The sequence below is a fragment of the Tamandua tetradactyla genome, chromosome 17, assembly GCF_023851605.1.
Source record: "Tamandua tetradactyla isolate mTamTet1 chromosome 17, mTamTet1.pri, whole genome shotgun sequence".
Taxonomy (NCBI): domain Eukaryota; kingdom Metazoa; phylum Chordata; class Mammalia; order Pilosa; family Myrmecophagidae; genus Tamandua; species Tamandua tetradactyla.
Window position 1 is genome coordinate 26,649,302 of NC_135343.1, and position 18,076 is coordinate 26,667,377.

Here is an 18,076-nt window from a genome sequence, read left to right on the forward strand (position 1 = left end):
CTTCAAAAAGATTATTAGCTTATCCAAAGTTACATGGTAAGCAAATGTCAGAGTCATGTCTTTAACTCAGGTCTGTTGTTTTAGCCAAACCACATTCTTAATTACTATACCATACTAAAATGTATTCCATTACCTTTTTTCTTTTAAGTCAGATTTGTTGGAGTATGTTTTACTGTATTAGTTTCCTATTGATGTTGTACCAAACACCACAAATTTAGTAGCTTAAAAGAACACAGATTTGTTCTCTTATAATTCTGGGGCTCAGAAATTCAAAATTGGCCTTATAGGGTTAAAATCAAGGTGTAAGCAGGACTGCATTCCTTCTGGAGGCTCTAGGAAAGAATCTGTTTTTTACCTTTCCCATCTTCTTGAGGCAGCCTGCATTCTTTGGCTCATGCTCCCATCTGTCACCTTCAAAGCCAGCAGCACAGTATCTTCAGATCTCTCTCTGACACTCTGCCTCCCTCTTAAAAGGACACTTGTGATTACATTGGGCCAATTCAAATAAACCAGGATAATCTCCCCATCCTTAAGATCCTTAACTTAATCATGGCTGCTAAATCCCTTTTGCCATGTAAGGTAACAGATCCACAAGTTCTAAGGATAAAACATGGACAGCTTTGCAGGATCTTTATTCTGCCTACCATACTTATGTACAATAAAATTTATCTTTTTTAGTGCACAGTTTTATAAGCTTTAGCAAATGTACACAGTTATGTTATCCTGTGACAAACAAAATACAGAACATTTCCATCACCCCAAGACATTCCTCTGAACCCCTTGATCGTTACCCCTTCCCACACCCTAGCCCCTGGCAACCACTAATCTGTTTTCTATAGTTTTGTCTTTTCCAGAAAGTCATATAAATTGAATCATATAGTATGTAGGTTTTGAATCTGGTTTCACTCAGGATAAAGCATTTGAGACTCATCCATGCATTGCATATATCACTGCTTCATTCCTTTTTGTGGCTACCACACAACTAGCTATGTGGCCTTGGGCAAATCATTCATTTTAAGCTCCAGTTTCCTTATCGATACAAGGAGAATAGTAATACTCTCCTTCATAAGTTTTTTTTATGTTGTAAAAAAGGTTTAATATGGATAGACAAATAACATACATAATTTTATATAATAAAATATAAAGATTTTTACATAAAAAGAATTGGATAAAAATGTAACCAGTTCAAAATTTAACAATATGAAATTGATATATTTCCACATTTTTATTTTTATATTTTTAAAGTTTAAAAATCACCATAATATTTGTATAGAGAAGGGATTCCTATCATAGGGAGACAATTTTGCTTAATGGAAAATTCCTGAGTTCCTAGATTAGCAAGATTTGAATTCACATCTTGGGTCTGATGTTCAGTAGCTAAGTGAACTTTGAGCAACTTTCTTAAAGGTACTAGGCTTCCATTACTTTGTTGCTAAATGGGGATAAAAATACATATTTTGTTTTTTGTTGAGATTTACAACAGATGGAAAACATAGAGCAACTAACATAATGCTCAAAATATGTAACATTTTTGTGTAACAAAATCCTGTAGAACTTAGCCTGAATCTAATTATAATCATATATCACCTTGTATCGTTAGTGACTTATTTCCTATTTTTTCCTAAACATTTTGAGAGCAGAGGCCATATATCAATAGTTTTAAGTGCATAACACAATAATGATGATAAACAATATTGAATGAATGAAGAGATGTATGGAACCTGGGTACTTATTAAAAGGATTTTTTTTCAAATGGTGTTATTAAGGAAGGACAATAGAGTGTTATTAAGGAAACCGTACTATTAATTTTGACTTCAAAAGAAGAGACTTTTTTGTATCTCTCCACACTTAGATGTGTAGTTTTGGTTAAGTAACCACCCTGATCCAATTAACCATGAGTAGACTGTAGGTGTCACATAGTTTATATGTGACTTCCAGAGAACTACTCTGCACTGTTATACTAGATCGCAATGCTTGCCCCAGATCCTTCCTCACATGGTGGTAAATTGGAATGCTGGAGGTAGAGTTGCTTTTTTAAATAGCTGGTCAGAGAAGGCCATTTGAGTAAAGATCTGAAGCGAGTAAGGAGTGAGAATGTAGTGAAGTAGAGCATGCATAACACATGAAAGGATACTGCTCAATCAGAAACACCTAGTAAACATTAGCTGTTAGTGGCAGTAGGGTCCTAGTCTGCTGTTTTCTGTGCAACTCATAACTGGAGATTGGAGAGCCCACCATCTTCCACTAAGAGCAGGATAGAGGACCTAGTACAGTGCTGGGCCCGGTAAGTGTTCGAGAGACGGTATTCAAACTATGCCACAGCAGAGAAAATAACTTCTCATATAGGTATTGCCCAGCTTCACATTTGTAAAAGGAAAAGTATGCCATCTATGTGGTCTGTGAAGTCATGGCAATGTTGGCTTTGCCTTACTTCACTTCTTTCCTCATCTCTGCTAGGGGGCTGAGTTAGGTATAGTTGTGATTTAACTTAATTGCTTTTAGTGAGCTCTCTCTCAGTGATAACATCAACTGTGTTGTCATAAAACAGCACACTATGACACTGTGTGTGAATTTGAGATCCTCTTGTGGCAGGAATTCCTGTGGTCAAATGTGCTGTCATATCATGTAATAAAGCCTTACCCATCCATTTAGTTTAGTTTTAAGGCTATTTACACTTATAAACTTGCCTTTACAATTTTTTTTGGATTTAGAAGAAATCAGTTCTTATTGTTAGACCAGGTTTGTCCTGGGTAAATAAATCTGGTACAGAAATCCAGGTTAGTGAGGTTCTCAGAGTTCTTATAAAAGTTAATGAATGACTCTCCTTAGCCCTAGTTCAGGGTTGAAACTAAAGTGGACTGTTAACTGAATTTGTTGTTAACATGGAGAAAGTAAGGGAAAGAAGCTGGTTTCAGAATAGAAATATGAAGTACTAGATTTCAAAATGTAATCCCAACTAATTTTTCTTTTAAATTTTTTATTTCTTGAAAAAAGTAAATGAATTGAGTAGATTGAAATACTAGTAGTCAATGAGAGGGAGGGGTAAGAGGTATGGTATGTGTGAGTTTTTTCTTTTTTATTTCTTTCCCTGGAGAGATGCAAATGTTAAAAAAATGATCATGGTGATGAATACACAACTATGTAATGATATTGTGAGCCTTTGATTGTACACCATGTATAGAATGTTTATATGTCAAGAATGTTTGTATGTTTGTTAAGGATTGACAATAAAAATATTTTTTTAAAAAAGTAAATGAACAATGGTATTAAGAGTTGTGGTCAGCAAGACTGGACAGGGTGAGTAGCTAGTAGAATCATTGTTTATTAGCGCTAAAAGCTCAATGAGTCATAGACTGTGACTTTGAGATGGTGAAAGTAAGCTTGGAATGAAGTAAGAGGTCTTGTAAGAGAGGCTGATAATGCTTTTGAATGGGAAAGTTGCAGAGAAAGATCCCAGATATATCACAGAGTTAAAAGGGAGTTTTTACAAGTAGAGGGAGGGGAGTGTTCATATTAAAAGAAAAAAAAAAAAGACGTACTCATTTCTAAGTATCCAAGGAGTAATAAAAAATACCTATTTCACATATTTGTAAATTTAGTTCTTTTACTTAAGATGATTTTTTTTTAACACGTTAGCTTGGTTAAAAAACAAATTAACTGGCTTTGAAATAAGAGCGAAGGAAATTACATTGCCTAAATATTTAAAACTACATATCTTTTATGCAATTTGCTAAGAAAATATCTTTAAAACCCCACGGCAGATTGGTTGGTTTTATTAATTTACAAGATTTTTAAATGATATAACCACTTATACAGTTCTACTCAGGCACATAAAATTAGAGGTTCTAGAAAATGCTAAAGTAATGTTTAGTTTGGTCACTTCCAATGAAGATTAGTTTGGTTGCCTTGTATTTTTAAATATTGATACTTAAAAAGAGATTATACTTGGTAGGCATTTTCTAAAGTGTATTTTTCAGAATACTCGGCCCTGGTCTAGGTGCTCAATAAAATAGAGTTCCAAAGTCAAATGGATTTTTATTTACCTTCTTTGGGCCTCACACTTCACATTAGTATATAAAGTTTCTGAGAAATCCTGTGATAAACTTTTCAACGTTGCTTATCTCACTATTTCCCAAATCTATTTATGGAATCTCCTTTATGTAGCATTTAATATACTGCAGAACAACTGTTTTACAGAGCATAATTTGGGAACAACTGTATCGAAGGATATAGAATTGCTGAAAGAAAGTTATTTTTTCAACATACTTTGTAGTTTCTAGACCAAAATAAGGATGAACTTACATACCATATATCCAGTAGACCTTGATCACTTTAACGTTTGTGACAGCATTCCCATTTCTTAAAACCACTGAGCTCTACTAATAAAATGTAACTGTCTGTGTACAGTGTTGTCAGATGTCCGTATATCTTTGGGAACCCTCAAAGCATGATTTCGTGTTCTGCAGACCTCAGTCATTAGTGGCATTCATTTTGGCCTGGCCTCTATGGCCTCCACTCTGGAGTTCTGCTTAGTACTTCTTGCATTCTCTAAACTGGCATCTCCAGTATGCTTTCTACTACTACTCCCCAAAAGAATCTCTCTTAAATTCCCAAAGAAGGGAAAATAAGGTAATGGAGATAACAAGTACAGCAAAGAGAGTACCTTACGGTGACTTCCGAATGTGGCTAAGAGCCCACAGTGCAATTCCTTGAGACCTTCCAGTGGCAGGGCCTTAGTGGGAGCCACATCATCAGGAATGTTCAGGCATCTCCCTGCCTTGGAGCCATCCAGGGGCAGGAAAGGATGCAGGCCTTGGGCTGAGAGGGAGGACTTCTTCATCTCTCTGGATCCAAAGATGGGAAATGGGAACAGTGATCTCTTTTGGCGAAACCCTCTCCACACTCTAGAAGATGTGGTCTAACCCCCAAAGCCCAGGCAGAGCAATCACATGAGCTGACATTTTCCAGTTGGCTTATTTAGTCATAAATAGCTGTGTAAACCCCCCACAATCCAGTTTAAGTGATGCTACACAAAGCAGTCCTTTTAATTTTTTTTCTTAGCCCTTTCCTTTAGTATGAAGTGAAGAAAAATAAAAGCTCCACCTCTCTCTCTCTCTCTCTTTAATCTCATAATCTCTTATGAGCAAATGCTTGGGCCAAAAAGGCAAGCACATGTGCATGGACACATATATACTCTTCCAGGAACAAATGATAGTTTTCAGGCATAGAGAAACCTATCTAGAAATAGAAGACGTAAAAACAATATTTTTTTTAACCTTAGTGTTGCATTCTGTTGGAATGAAGATGCACCCAATTTACAATTCTAAGCAGAACATTTTCTCCAACTATAGGGTGATAAAGTCACCAATCACTTTCCTTTAGGGAAAACTGTTCAGTATTTCCTTAATTTTTGTGAAACTAGAGAGACCATTTTAGTGAAATTCTCAATTCAAAATAAGTCTGCTTAAAAGATGAATTAATATGCTTGCTTTAAGGTTAAAGACTTCTAATAGCATTTATATCACACTCTTTAAGAAAAAATTAAAATCCACCAGGCATTTTGTAGTGATTTTCCAGTCCTGAGTGTTAGCAAAAAAAAAAAATTTCTAGTCAACAAAAGTAGATGATATAAAGTATATGCCTTAAGAATCTATCACAGGAGAAGTTTCTCAGGGTATGCGAAGTATGCGTTCTCTTTTGAGATAATTTGTTAGTTTGTGCTTATCTAGTTTTGTGTCCTCAGAAGACTGGATGTAGCGGTGTAGCACAGAAATTAAGAGCATGCGCAGATAGGCTGGGGCTTGAATTGTGGCAGCCTGGTCACCCAGTAGTCATATACCTTGTGCAAATTACTTAATCTGCTGGCAGTTTTCTGATCTGTAAATGGATTTACCTACCTCATAGAATTGTGGTGAGAATAAATAAGATAAAGTCTGTAAATCCTAGACCTTAGGACATAATCAGTACTATCATAATTGTGAAGTGGAATGTAGGATGGCTGCCAGAAGTGGGCATTTTGGCAACTGTAAGACGTGGCTACTTTCAGCCAATTAGTAAGAAAGACACCATCTGTTTATTGATGATCAGTTATAGAATTTTCCTAGGATTTATATCAAATTGTGTAAATTTTTAAAATTCACCTTCTCTCCCATTTTGGAAAATGAGACCTATCTCTCCTATTCTCCCAAATTATCTAGTTACTAAGAATCATTTCTATGATCCTATCTGTAAACTTGTTCCTGACCCCAGGTTACAATTTGTCCTTGGCCTAAGAACTACTGCTCGCTTGAAGTAACAAAGTGAGATCTGACTCTCCCCTCAAGTATTTAGGATTTATTTCCCAATTTGGTACATGCTCATTCCATCTTTTTTCAGTTTGGAAATAATTTCCCATAACAGAACCTAAAACAAAATAGGAGTTGAGTGGCTCTAACTTTTTCAGTTATGAACAGAGTACTGTGTTCTCCAAATGCTCAGCCTTTCCTTGATTTCTTGATTCCAACAAGAATTTTTTTTCTTCAGAAAATCCTATTTTTGCTGCCTTTGGCATATTTCACAAATTTCTTCTATTTCTGAGCTTCTTGGCAGTCTTCTGACAATTGTCTCCATTAAATCTTTTTGAATTTGATATTGTGCCTCTCTTGCCTTTTATGCCTTTTAACCCCCAGTGCAGCCATAGAGGTTTGTTTAGATACCTCTTTTTTGTATCTATAAACATAGTCTCAGTTGTATTGTGGAAATTGCATTTATTAAAACCTCACATTCATCCCCCGTGACTCATATATATTTTAAAGTCTTTGACTATGAAATCAAGTTGACTTGCTTTGCTAAGGCAGGTCTGCTTCCTTAAAACCCAAGGTAGGCATTTGATTTTACCCAAAAATTACTTTTGCTCTCTTATGATATTCAAGAGCTCCTAGGGGTCACAGTTACCTTTTTCCAATGTCCCCTTGCTTCTGTTTGACCTGCCAGTTTTTAATTTCTGTTCAGAATCAAGTCATTTGATCTCTGAGAGATCAAACAGTTATATGTGCTAAGAAGAATGTATCAGTGCTCCCTATCCTATGTACTTAGGCTAAGTTTTAGGACCTAAATATTCAATAATGTTGGAGATATTTCCCCTTTGAGCAAAGTTTTTCAAACTGAGTCAGTGAGTTATAAATCACCTTACTGAGTTGCAACTTGCATTGTAAAATGAAATAGAAAATAAAAGCAATAAAAAGAAAATAGATTAGAAAAATTTCAGACCTCACTATCTGTAGTAAAAATATTGTTTTGTGAAACTTTTGTTTCAGTTTTATATGTATATACATTGTGTACTCTGGGTATGAAATAAAATGTATTTCGTGGTGTGGGTCATGTACTAAAAAGTTTGAAAAATACCACCTTAAGTAATGATATCATTATTTGTATGGCCATAACGAATGATAGAGAACATAATTTTTTAGATTAAATCATTTTAAATATGTACATATGCTTTTAAGTATATATTGTGCAATTGTGCAAATTCTCTCCATTTGTTGATAGAAGGTAAAGAATTTAGCAGCTATATTTTAGCTAAAAATACATAATTCAGTTTTAAGTGCCTTGGTGCCTTTTAAAAAATAAATGCAGTCTTTGTGAAAAGAAATTTATTCCTAGATTTCAGAACTCTATTTTAGTACTAGAAGATCCCTGTAACTTGAGTTGAATTACTGAGCATTCTCATAGATTTCAAGCAACATATGAAAATGTCCTACAGTATCCAACTTTGTGTTTCCAATTTTTTTTCTATAAAGGGTGACTGGTGGTCACATGGTAAAGCACTGGAACATCGCTTTCAACCACCTTATGACACTAAGAGCACCCAGAGGAGTGACTTCCAAAAACCAACTTGTCCTTTGGTTTTGCCAATCAAACATAGCAGGATGCAAAGGCCTTCGTGTGGAATAGGTAAGGTTAGCAGTGATAAACTTCTTCAGTAACTCACGTTATTGCTATCAGATTAAGACATATTAAATGTAGTAGCACCTTCTGAGAAAATTACTTCTCTACAGGAGTTGAAAATATGGGTAAATGCAGCCATTGACCAGTTTGTTCCTTATTTCTTCTTAGTGGCCAGCTGTCTCCAGATATGTTCAATAAAACAATGGAAATTGTATTGATTAGTGATAGCCTTCAAACCAGAAATTTTGTAGCATTCTGCTTGTTGTGATCATGTTTTAGAACCTTATAATAACTACAAAAAGGGTAGGCAACACTCTATGGATGTATCTCTTAAAGTATACCTTGAGGAACACAAGTTGTATATGATGTTTATAGGTGCTATTAAAAAACGTGGGAGCAGGGGGGCAGTGATCAAATCTGCTTGGTGAAAACAATTTATAAACTATTAAGTTTAAGTTCACTGTAGAACTTAAATGCTTTATTGTGAGCCTAAGAGGAATAAAGAATGCCACATTTCCCCACTCATTGACTACCTCACCCTTTTTCAGTAGATCCTCTCTCTAATTGGTATCCCACAAACATAATTTAGGAAATACTTTTACACAGACCATTCAGTAAGACATTTTCAGATCTAAAATTCATTTCCCCTGATAATAATATCATTATAATGAATTAAATATTTCATATATTATTCAAGTTGTCTCTTTGTTTTAACCCACATCTTAATCATAGCTACCTGAGACATAGGATTTAGCAAATCTTACTTAAGCAAGGTAGAATCAAGTCAAAACAAAAATGTATTTATTGAGCACCCACTCTGGTCCTCATCCCAGACAAAGAAAGTTGAGGGCACATGAGCTGAACATCAAATACCTGTAACAGTAGACAACAGAATATTGACAGTAGATACAGAGGATTTCTTTTAGAAGTCAAGAGTCCCTAGCTTAATTTTAGCCTTCTTACCTCTGTGATCTGACCAGTCTAGGTAAAGATAAACAGGAGAGTGAGATTAAAGGTCAGGACATTGGAAAATTGCCATATTCAGCATGATTTCCACCTCAAAGGTAGTATTTAATGAAGAAGGACCAATTGTGAGATAATCTGTAACAGTGCCTCTCATTTAGAAAGGTAATGAAGTTTCCACTTGTGGTTCAGGATGTTAGACTAATCCCAAACATCTGTCTTCCAAGACCCTATTAAAATAGTAGCAAAGTGATAAACCCATAAAGGTGAAGAGAATGGAAGGAAGAACACAGGAAAAGTTGCAAACTTTCTGGAATGTGGAAAAGAATCTTTGATGGATAAGAGAGAGCAAAGCAGCCGCAGAGTAGAATACTTCAGAGGAGATGCAGCAAAGAAGAGCCAAAGTGCTTGACAAAACCCCAGAGTAGCTGTAGGCTCAGTCATCAGGCGTAGCAGAAGGCAGGAATAAAAATCTATTAAGTAACCACTCCAGTCATGAGCACAATCCCCATCCCAGAATGAAGACTGCTAGAGCCTGGTATTTTATCCACTGACAAAAATTAAATACAAAACAAAGTAAAAAATCTTAATCGTACCATCTGCCAGTAGAAAATTATGGTTGCTAGGATAGATTTTTGTACCCCAAGTAGAATACTCCATAGTTGGAGGCATCAAATTCCTAGTTAGCTGTCCTTTTCATGAGGAAAACCTAACCAGATGTCATCTACCACACCAGTTATTTTAGTAAAGCAAGCCAGTCCCCCATCCTGTTCTTGTTTATGGATGGAGAACCAAAGAACAGAATCACACCAACTTATTATTATTATTATTTTTAAGTTTGAAGTATAAAGTCCAGGAAATATCTCAAGGGCATAAAACAATAAAATGAAAATCTAAAAAATGTGAGAGAAGAAAAGCAACACAAAGGATCAGTCTGGGAGGACCAGCTTTTCAGGAGCTCCAGAAAAGAGTGAAAATAAAAGGGAGATAATAATCAAAACATAATATTTATTGAATGCATACTGTATGTTCTAGTTTACTAGCTGCCAGAATGCACTATACCAGAAATGGAATGGCTTTTAAAAAGGAGGATTTGATAACTTGCTAGTTTACAGTTCTAAGGCTGAGAAAATACCCCAATTAAAGCAAGTCTATAGAAATGTCCAATCTAAGGCATCCAGGGAAAGATACCTTGATTCAAGAGGGCTGATGAAGTTCAGGGTTTCTCTGAAGTGGAAGGGCACATGGCAACACAGAGTTCCTCTCTCATCTGGAAAGGCATGTGGTGAACACAGTCAGGGTTTCTCTCTCATCTGGAAGGGCACATTGCGAACATGGCATCATCTGCTAGCTTCTTCTCCTGGCTTCCTGTTTCATGAAGCTCCCCAGGAGGCATGTTCCTTCTTCATCTCCAAAGGTCGCTGGCTGGTGGACTCTGTTTCTTGTGACTATGTCTTTCTGCTTTGCTCTCTCTGAATTTCTCATTCTCCAAAGTGTTTGCTCTTATACAGGACTCCAGTAAACCATTCAAGACCCACTGTGGTAGTTAGATTCAGTTGTCAACTTGGCCAGGTGAAGGCATCTAGTTCTGTTGCCGTGGATATGAGTTCACATACCATTGGGTATGTGAACCTCATCTGTTACTGATTACATCTGCAGTCAGCCAGGTGGCGTGCCTGCTGCAATGAATGATGTTTGACTTAATTGGCTGGTGCTTAAATGAGAGAGCACAATGTAGCACAGCCCAAGCAGCTCAGCATACCTCATCTCAGCACTTGCAGCTCAGCCCAGGCCTTTGGAGATGCAGAAAGAAATCACCCCAGGGAAAGTTGTTGGAACCCAGAGGCCTGGAGAGAAGGCCAGCAGAGACCATCCTGTGCCTTCCCACATAAGAACCTCAGTGGAAAGTTAGCTGCCTTTCCTCTGAAGAACTAATGAAATAAATCCCCTTTTATTAAAAGCCAGTCCATCTCTGGTGTGTTGCATTCCAGGAGCTAGCAAACTAGAACACCCACCCAAATGGGTGGAGACACAGCTCCTCTAATCCATCTTAACAACCACTCTTGACTAAATCACATAAGAAATGGCTACCTTCACAAAATGGGATTAGGATTAAAACATGGCTTTTCAAGGGTACATACATCCTTTCAAACCAGCACACTCCTTTTCAGGCACGTTTTGGTATGTTCTAAATATTAACCGTAATTTTCACACCAATTCTATGAGGTATAGAATGTACTGATAGTGTATTCCAAACATAAGGGAAGAAAAGACTCAGCCCCACCTATCATCATGAAATTGTAAGATACCAATTGTAAGGAAAAGATTCTAGCAACTGCTAGAAAGAGAAAGAAAAATAAGTCACCATCTAAGGAATAACAACCAACCTGGAATTAGACTTTTTGTCAGCACTGATGCAAGGGCATAATGGAGCAATGTTCTCATATTTCTCAGAGAACATAATTTTTAACCCAGAAAAGAGAATTTATTTGTTATGAGTACTAGAACCATTTTCCTTCAAGTGGCACTGTACTTTGAACCCAGTGAGAAGGAAATGTAATCCTAGCACAATATTTGGTCCTTCAGTGAACAAAATTTATGTAATGATATATTTTGTAAATGTTATTTAGTTTTCAATTTTTAGGATCAAGTTGTAGACAAAATATGGAAAGGTAATTACGGTTACAAAATAATGTTGATGTCATAAGCCTTAAAAAGAGGAAAATAAAAATACAGTTGTATACAGGTAATCAAGAGATACTGCCCAATGTGGATTAAACAAAGAAGAGAAGTTTGAAGTTAAAGTTCAAAGGAACCTATTTAATAGCCAGATTTACCTCTTCAGCCCCAGTCTTTTTACTGTGTTTCAAATTCCATATGCAATCAACGGCTTAACATCTTCTGGCTCTTTTGATAAAGTTTTTTTAGTGAATACACTTTCATCCCCTGCTCCCATACTCAAGTTTAATAGTCTAGAAATCTTTCTTCTTCCCTTTCCTCCCCCTTTACATTCAGTGCATATGCCAATCTTGACACCTCTCTCTCCAAAATATATCCCAGATCTTCTGCTTTCCATCTCCGTTATCACTGTAGTACAGTCACTATTCTTCGCTTGCTCACTTCGCCCTCCACAATCAGTTTTTCATATCAGGCTCAGAAGGATCATTTAAAAACACAAACGATATCACTCTGCTCCTTTAGATCCTCCAGTTACTTTTCTTTACCGGTAGAATACATTTCAAATTCCTCACCTGCATGACCCTATTGGAGCTGCCAAATCTGCTTAGTCTTCTATTGCTCTCCCTCTCATTCTGCATCCTTATGATATAGGGGGTTTTGGGAAGGGGCATATAATTAGGATCAAGGAAGTCCTAATACTCTCTAGAAGTCATGCTTGATTCTAAACTGACATTTCTATTATACTTGCTATTGTAGTTCCATAATTATGTGCTTGTGAATTAAAGTCTGTTATGAAAAGAAACAGTTTCTATAAAGCAAAGTTGAATACATGGATAAAAGGGTAATCACCAAAAAGAAAAAAAAGGAGAGGGGCAAAATAACTATCAAAGATAAGCTGGGGGCAAATTAAAAAATCTTGAAGGATTCTGTTCTCATTTTCTTCACATCTTTAAGTTTTCATTCTGTGTTTAAGAAATGAAAACTGGAAAAGATGTATTAGGCTTGTGGTTTGTATAAGAAACAAAGTAGAATTCAATCAATGGGTACTTCCTCAAAGAAAATGCCTTGACACTCCAACAAAAATTTGGTGAATGAACTGTCGAAATATCCAAGAATGGTACATATCATTTTTTATGACTTTGCTTGAGCTGATTTTTTGATTACCAGCTAATTGGGTCCAGTCCTTTGGTTTAAGGACATGTTGCTTCTCCTCTAGTTCAGTGAAGGATGTGAGGAAAGTAGTGGGAGTTGAGACTAGAGAGATAGGCTTTGTTCTAGGGCAATCAGGCAAAAGTCCAGCCACTTCAAAAGGATACCTCCCAAAGTCAGTGTTTGTAGGTCTGTACTCTTGGTCTAATCAATTTTTCCAGAGAGGAATCCTACAAATTTCTGCGTGAATTGAGAGTAGAAAATCTGAGGGTTCAGCTGCTCCTTTTAAAGACGCTCAGGCAATCCTGTTTTCAGCCTTATCTTATACCACTTGAATCCCTGCTAGAGAGGAATCTGTTGGCTTTAATTCCTAAGCCCTACTGTAATGTTGTGGCAGAATTATCTGGCTTTTTATTGGTTTAATGAATAATTATGCATTATTCAACAGATCGTTTCATTTAAAATCATAGTGTAATCTAAACCAGCATACCTGATACAATCTAGGACTGTAATTTATTCATATATTAGTGTTGGGGTACTAGATGAAAATGATTAAAATAATGAAAATATTTTAATGTAACGTGTAAACATATGCATATAAACTTGTCTATATATGCCCATTTATATATATATATTCATATAAACATAGTAAATGAGTATATAAACATGCCTTAATACCAATTAAAAGTCATTTTATAGTAATTCTGTTTCATCAGCCCACTTAATTATGCTTGGTCTTTGGCATTTCAGTGATGTTATCTTCTGCTGACAGTGAAAGTGCCCTTTATGTCTTGTTCCACCACACAATTTCCTGGCTGCCGTCCACTGGTCACTTTAACAAATGGCTTTGCTCCTCACATCTGGGTCCACATGAGAATAAGTGTTTTGTAAAATAAAACTTTACAAATTAGAAAGGCTTATATAATTTGTATATAGGTACTTCATACTTAAATGAAACTTTGGTTGTTTAGCAATTATTTGATATTATAATGTTCTTTTGAATTGCAAATTCAGGCATAGTGATAAAATTAATTGTGTTGCTTCTACTGCACCAAGGTATATAACATAATCATAATTTTCTATAGTTATGTTCACGTTTCTTTTTTCATTATATTTTGAAAATTTGTACTATTATTATTGTTAAAAAAAAATTTTTTTTTTCAAGGGCAGACACCAGAAATCAAACCCAGGTCTCTGGCACGGCAGGTGAGAATTCTGCCAGTGAGCCACTGTCACACCACCCTGTACTATTATTTTTATATTAATAATCTTTTTATATGAGAGCGATACTTTTGAGAAAAGTAGAGTTTCTAATAGAAAAATATTATCGATGATTGTTTTTAAGCAGACGAACAAAAAGTTAGCTAAGCAAAATAAAAGCTGCTAAATTCCCACTAATATAAGGAGCAAGTTGTGGAATTGAATTAATCCTGGCTTTGTTGATAAAGTATAAATGGCAAGATACTAACTGGTTTGGTGTATCCTTGTTTAGAAAATTATTTTTTAAATTAGATCAAGTTTCTAAGAAAGAATGGATTTCAAATATTTTTCATAGATGCCACCTTATTTTTCATACTTCTCCTCTAACAAGGCTTCTTTCAAGTAATTGCTTTGGGTCCAGTTTGGATTCTTAAGTACATTAGCCCCTGAGAACCTGAATATCTTCTTTGGTGTTTTCACTCTTAGATGTGTTTCATTATTCTGGATTTCTTTAAAAGCCTAATATGTTTGCAAAATTGAACATGGTAGTTATGTCTAACTTTAATAGGTTTAATGTCTGAGTTAGGAATTTCCCTCTATAATAGCTAAGATTGCCTTTCATTTCCCTCTATTAGTCCCAGTGAAGAAATGATTTTTTTAATTATAGAAGTTATAGGTTTACAGACAAATCATGATAAAATGTAGAGTTCCTATATACCACCTTATTAATGCCTTGAATTAGTATGATACATTGGTCACAATTGACACTTGTGTGTCTGTATTCAGCTGGCAGGTCCTCTGAACCCTGGAATCAGTTGAGATGGTAGAATGATTGGGTCTCTCCCTCTCCATGTAGTTTCTTCAGCAGGAAAGCTGGATTTCTTATATGGCAGCTCATGCAGGAACTGAGGATGTGAATACTTAACTCACTGGAGCCACCATATTTTAAAATAGTTCTCACTTAGAAAGTAAATTTTCCATATTTCTTTGTCTGAAAAATGTCTTTAAGTTGACCTCTTAAGTGAATGAAAGTATAGCTGGGTATAGAATTTTGAGTTCACAGTCATTTACCTTTTATACTTTGAAGATATTATTCCATTGTCTTCTGGATTTTATTGTTATGTCAAGTCTGCAGACAGTCCAATTGTTAATTTTTTTAGAGTAATCTGTCTCAATTTAAGGTTTTTAATGTTCAAAGGGGGACTTTGTATATAGAAAAAATTATTTACAGTTAATTATAATTTAAATTAATATTCCAGTTTTAATATTACAAATGAAAACATTAATTCTTTCTGTAAGCCTTTAATTTTTAAATAGTAGAAAATATAAGCATAATAACTTTCACTTTTCCCCCAATGTTTAATTCAAGTTGAAAAAAAGAAATTGCCCTTAATTAGGTCGCATAAATAATAGTCAGTTAAATTATATTAACATTTTAAACTGAGTTTGTTGATTTCATTATATTCTGTTTTCTTAAGCACTTAAAATACATGAGAAAGAAAACCTAAACCTTAATAATCATAACCTTCCCCAAAACTTAAACAGTTCTTGTAAATCTAATAAATTAAACCTATTAATGCAGTAAATTCAGTTATCTTAAACATCTGATACTGTTTATAAGCTTATTCATATTAAAACAAATTGTCAGCTCAATGCCAGCAAACTATTATATATTATATAATATATAATTATATACTATATATAATAATATATATTATATACTGTTATTATCTTCTGATATGATATATTAAATAACAATATACTGTTATTATCTTTGATATGACATATTAAATAACAAATTTTAAATTATATTAGACTTGACTTCCGGGTCAAGATGGCGGCTTAACAATGTGTGCATTTTAGTTCGTCCTCCAGAACAACTACTAAATAACCAGAAACAGTACAGAATAGCTCCTGGGGCCACATCAGTGACCAGACACACAGCATATCCCAGTCTGGACCAGCTGGACCAGCTGCAAGCACCCCCCAGAACCGTGAGTTCCCAAAGCTGCCATGGCCAGCGCCCCACCCCACAGGCCGCTTCCCAGAGGGGAAAGGAAAGGACTTTACCAGCAGCAGGGACTGGGCACAATCAAACACCAATTGTGGAACTAATTAACAAATTCTGACTACTAAAAATAGGCCCCCAGCTTAGGTGAACCTGATCAAAGCGGAGGTTGCTCATTTTTGCCCCGGTGCCAAGGGGGCAGGACTGACAGAAAAAGGGGGGGAAAAAAAGAAGGAAACAGAGGTTTTTGTGGCTGTGTATCTACAAAGGCTTGACTGCCTCTGGATACAGCGGCAGGACTTTTCAGGCTGCAGCTGCCCCAGGCATAGGCAGAAGTGAGCTCTTTGGGGGGCTTATCTGGAGCCTGTGCCTTCCCCAGGGGAGGGGTGAAGCCCCACCCAGGTGGAATCCCTCCATCAAGGAATTCAGACACCAGGGATTGGTTATTTGAAGCCATTAAAACCAGCCTACAACCTCTCCTCTGTCTCCACCACACCCCCATCAGGGAGAGTCTGCCAAAGTTAAAGGTACCGCATCATCTTATGCTGGTGGGACCTGCAGTCAAACAAGTGCCACATACTGGGCAGGATAAGAAAAACAGAGCCCAGAGACTTCACAGGAAAGTCTTTCAACCTGCTGGGTCTCACCGTCAGGGAAAACCGATGCAGGTGACTCTTTCCTCCTGATAGAAGGTCAATTTGGTCTGGGAAGATCTGGCTGGGGTCTATAATATCTAAGTAGACCCTCCTAAGTGTGTGTGTGGGGGGGAGGCACCATACAAGCCGGGCAAGAAACAAGAAAACAAGAACTGAAAAATTCTCCTGTGTTAAACAAAACTTAAGCTAAAGGTCCAGATAAAGCTGAACAGAATGTCAAAGAACAGATAGACAACAAATTCATCCAGCAAGAAAACCCTAGATAAGAGAAGTGAAAGCAGTCTCCAGAATAAACTAATTAAGGTAATTAAATGCCTAGACGCCAGCAAAAAATAACAAATCACACTACGAAAATTGAAGATATGGCCCAGTCAAACGAACAAACCAACAATTCAAATGACATACAGGAGCTGAAACAATTAATTCAGAATGTACGAACAGACATGGAAAACCTCATCAAAAACCAAATCAATGAATTGAGGGAGGATATAAAGAAGGCAAGGAAAGAACAAAAAGAAGAAACTGAAAGTCTGAAAAAACAAATCACAGAACTTATGGGAATGAAGGACACAGTAGAAGAGATGAAAAAAACAATAGAAACCTACAATGGTAGATTTCGAGAGACAGAACGTAGGATTTCTGAACTGGAGGACGGAACATCTGAAATCCGACAAGAAACAGAAACCATAGGGGAAAAAATGGAAAAATATGAGCAGGGACTCAGGGAATTGAAAGACAATATGAAGTGCACGAATATATGTGTTGTGGGTGTCCCAGAAGGAGAAGAGAAGGGAAAAGGAGGAGAAAAATTAATGGAGGAAATTATCACTGAAAATTTCCCAACTCTTATGAAAGACTTAAAATTACAGATCCAAGAAGTGCAGTGTACCCCCAAGAGAATAGATCCAAATAGACATACTCCAAGACATTTAATAATCAGAATGTCAGAGGTCAAAGAGAAAGAGAGGATCTTGAAAGCAGCAAGAGAAAAGCAATCCATCACATACAAGGGAAGCCCAATAAGACTATGCGCAGATCTCTCAGCAGAAACCATGGAGGCGAGAAGACAGTGGGATAATATATCTAAATTATTAAAAGAGAAAAACTGCCAACCAAGAATTCTATATCCAGCAAAATTGTCCTTCAAAAATGAGGGAGAAATGAAAACATTTTCAGACAAAAAATCACTGAGAGAATTTGTGACCAAGAGACCAGCTCTGCAAGAAATACTAAAGGGAACACTAGAGACAGATATGAAGACAGAAGAGAGAGGTGTGGAGAAGAGTGTAGAAAGGAAGACTATTAGTAAAGGTAAAAAGAAGGAAAATTAGATATGGCACATAAAATCCAGAAGGCAAAATAGAAGAAAGTACTACCCATGCAGTAATAACACTGAATGCTAATGGATTAAACTCTCCAATCAAAAGACATAGTCTGGCAGAATGGATTAAAAAACAGGACCCATCTATATGCTGTGTCTACTCAAAGGACACAA

At 36.1% G+C, this 18,076-nt stretch overlaps 1 protein-coding gene across 2 annotated transcripts in view; it reads left to right on the top strand.

Moving 5' to 3' along the window:
- CIMIP6 (ciliary microtubule inner protein 6) overlaps window positions 1-18,076 on the top strand; it is a 60,600-nt gene that overhangs the window by 24,083 nt on the left and 18,441 nt on the right. The window contains exons 3-4 of one of the 2 annotated variants that reach the window (XR_013164262.1): window positions 7,779-7,932; window positions 15,781-15,911. Coding sequence is in view for 1 of the 2 variants with exons in the window: in XM_077134235.1 (XP_076990350.1) it covers window positions 7,779-7,932 (154 nt within the window). In the remaining variant the exon portion in view is untranslated. The remainder of the gene's footprint in view (window positions 1-7,778; window positions 7,933-15,780; window positions 15,912-18,076) is intronic. The other variant, XM_077134235.1, reaches the window with a different exon arrangement.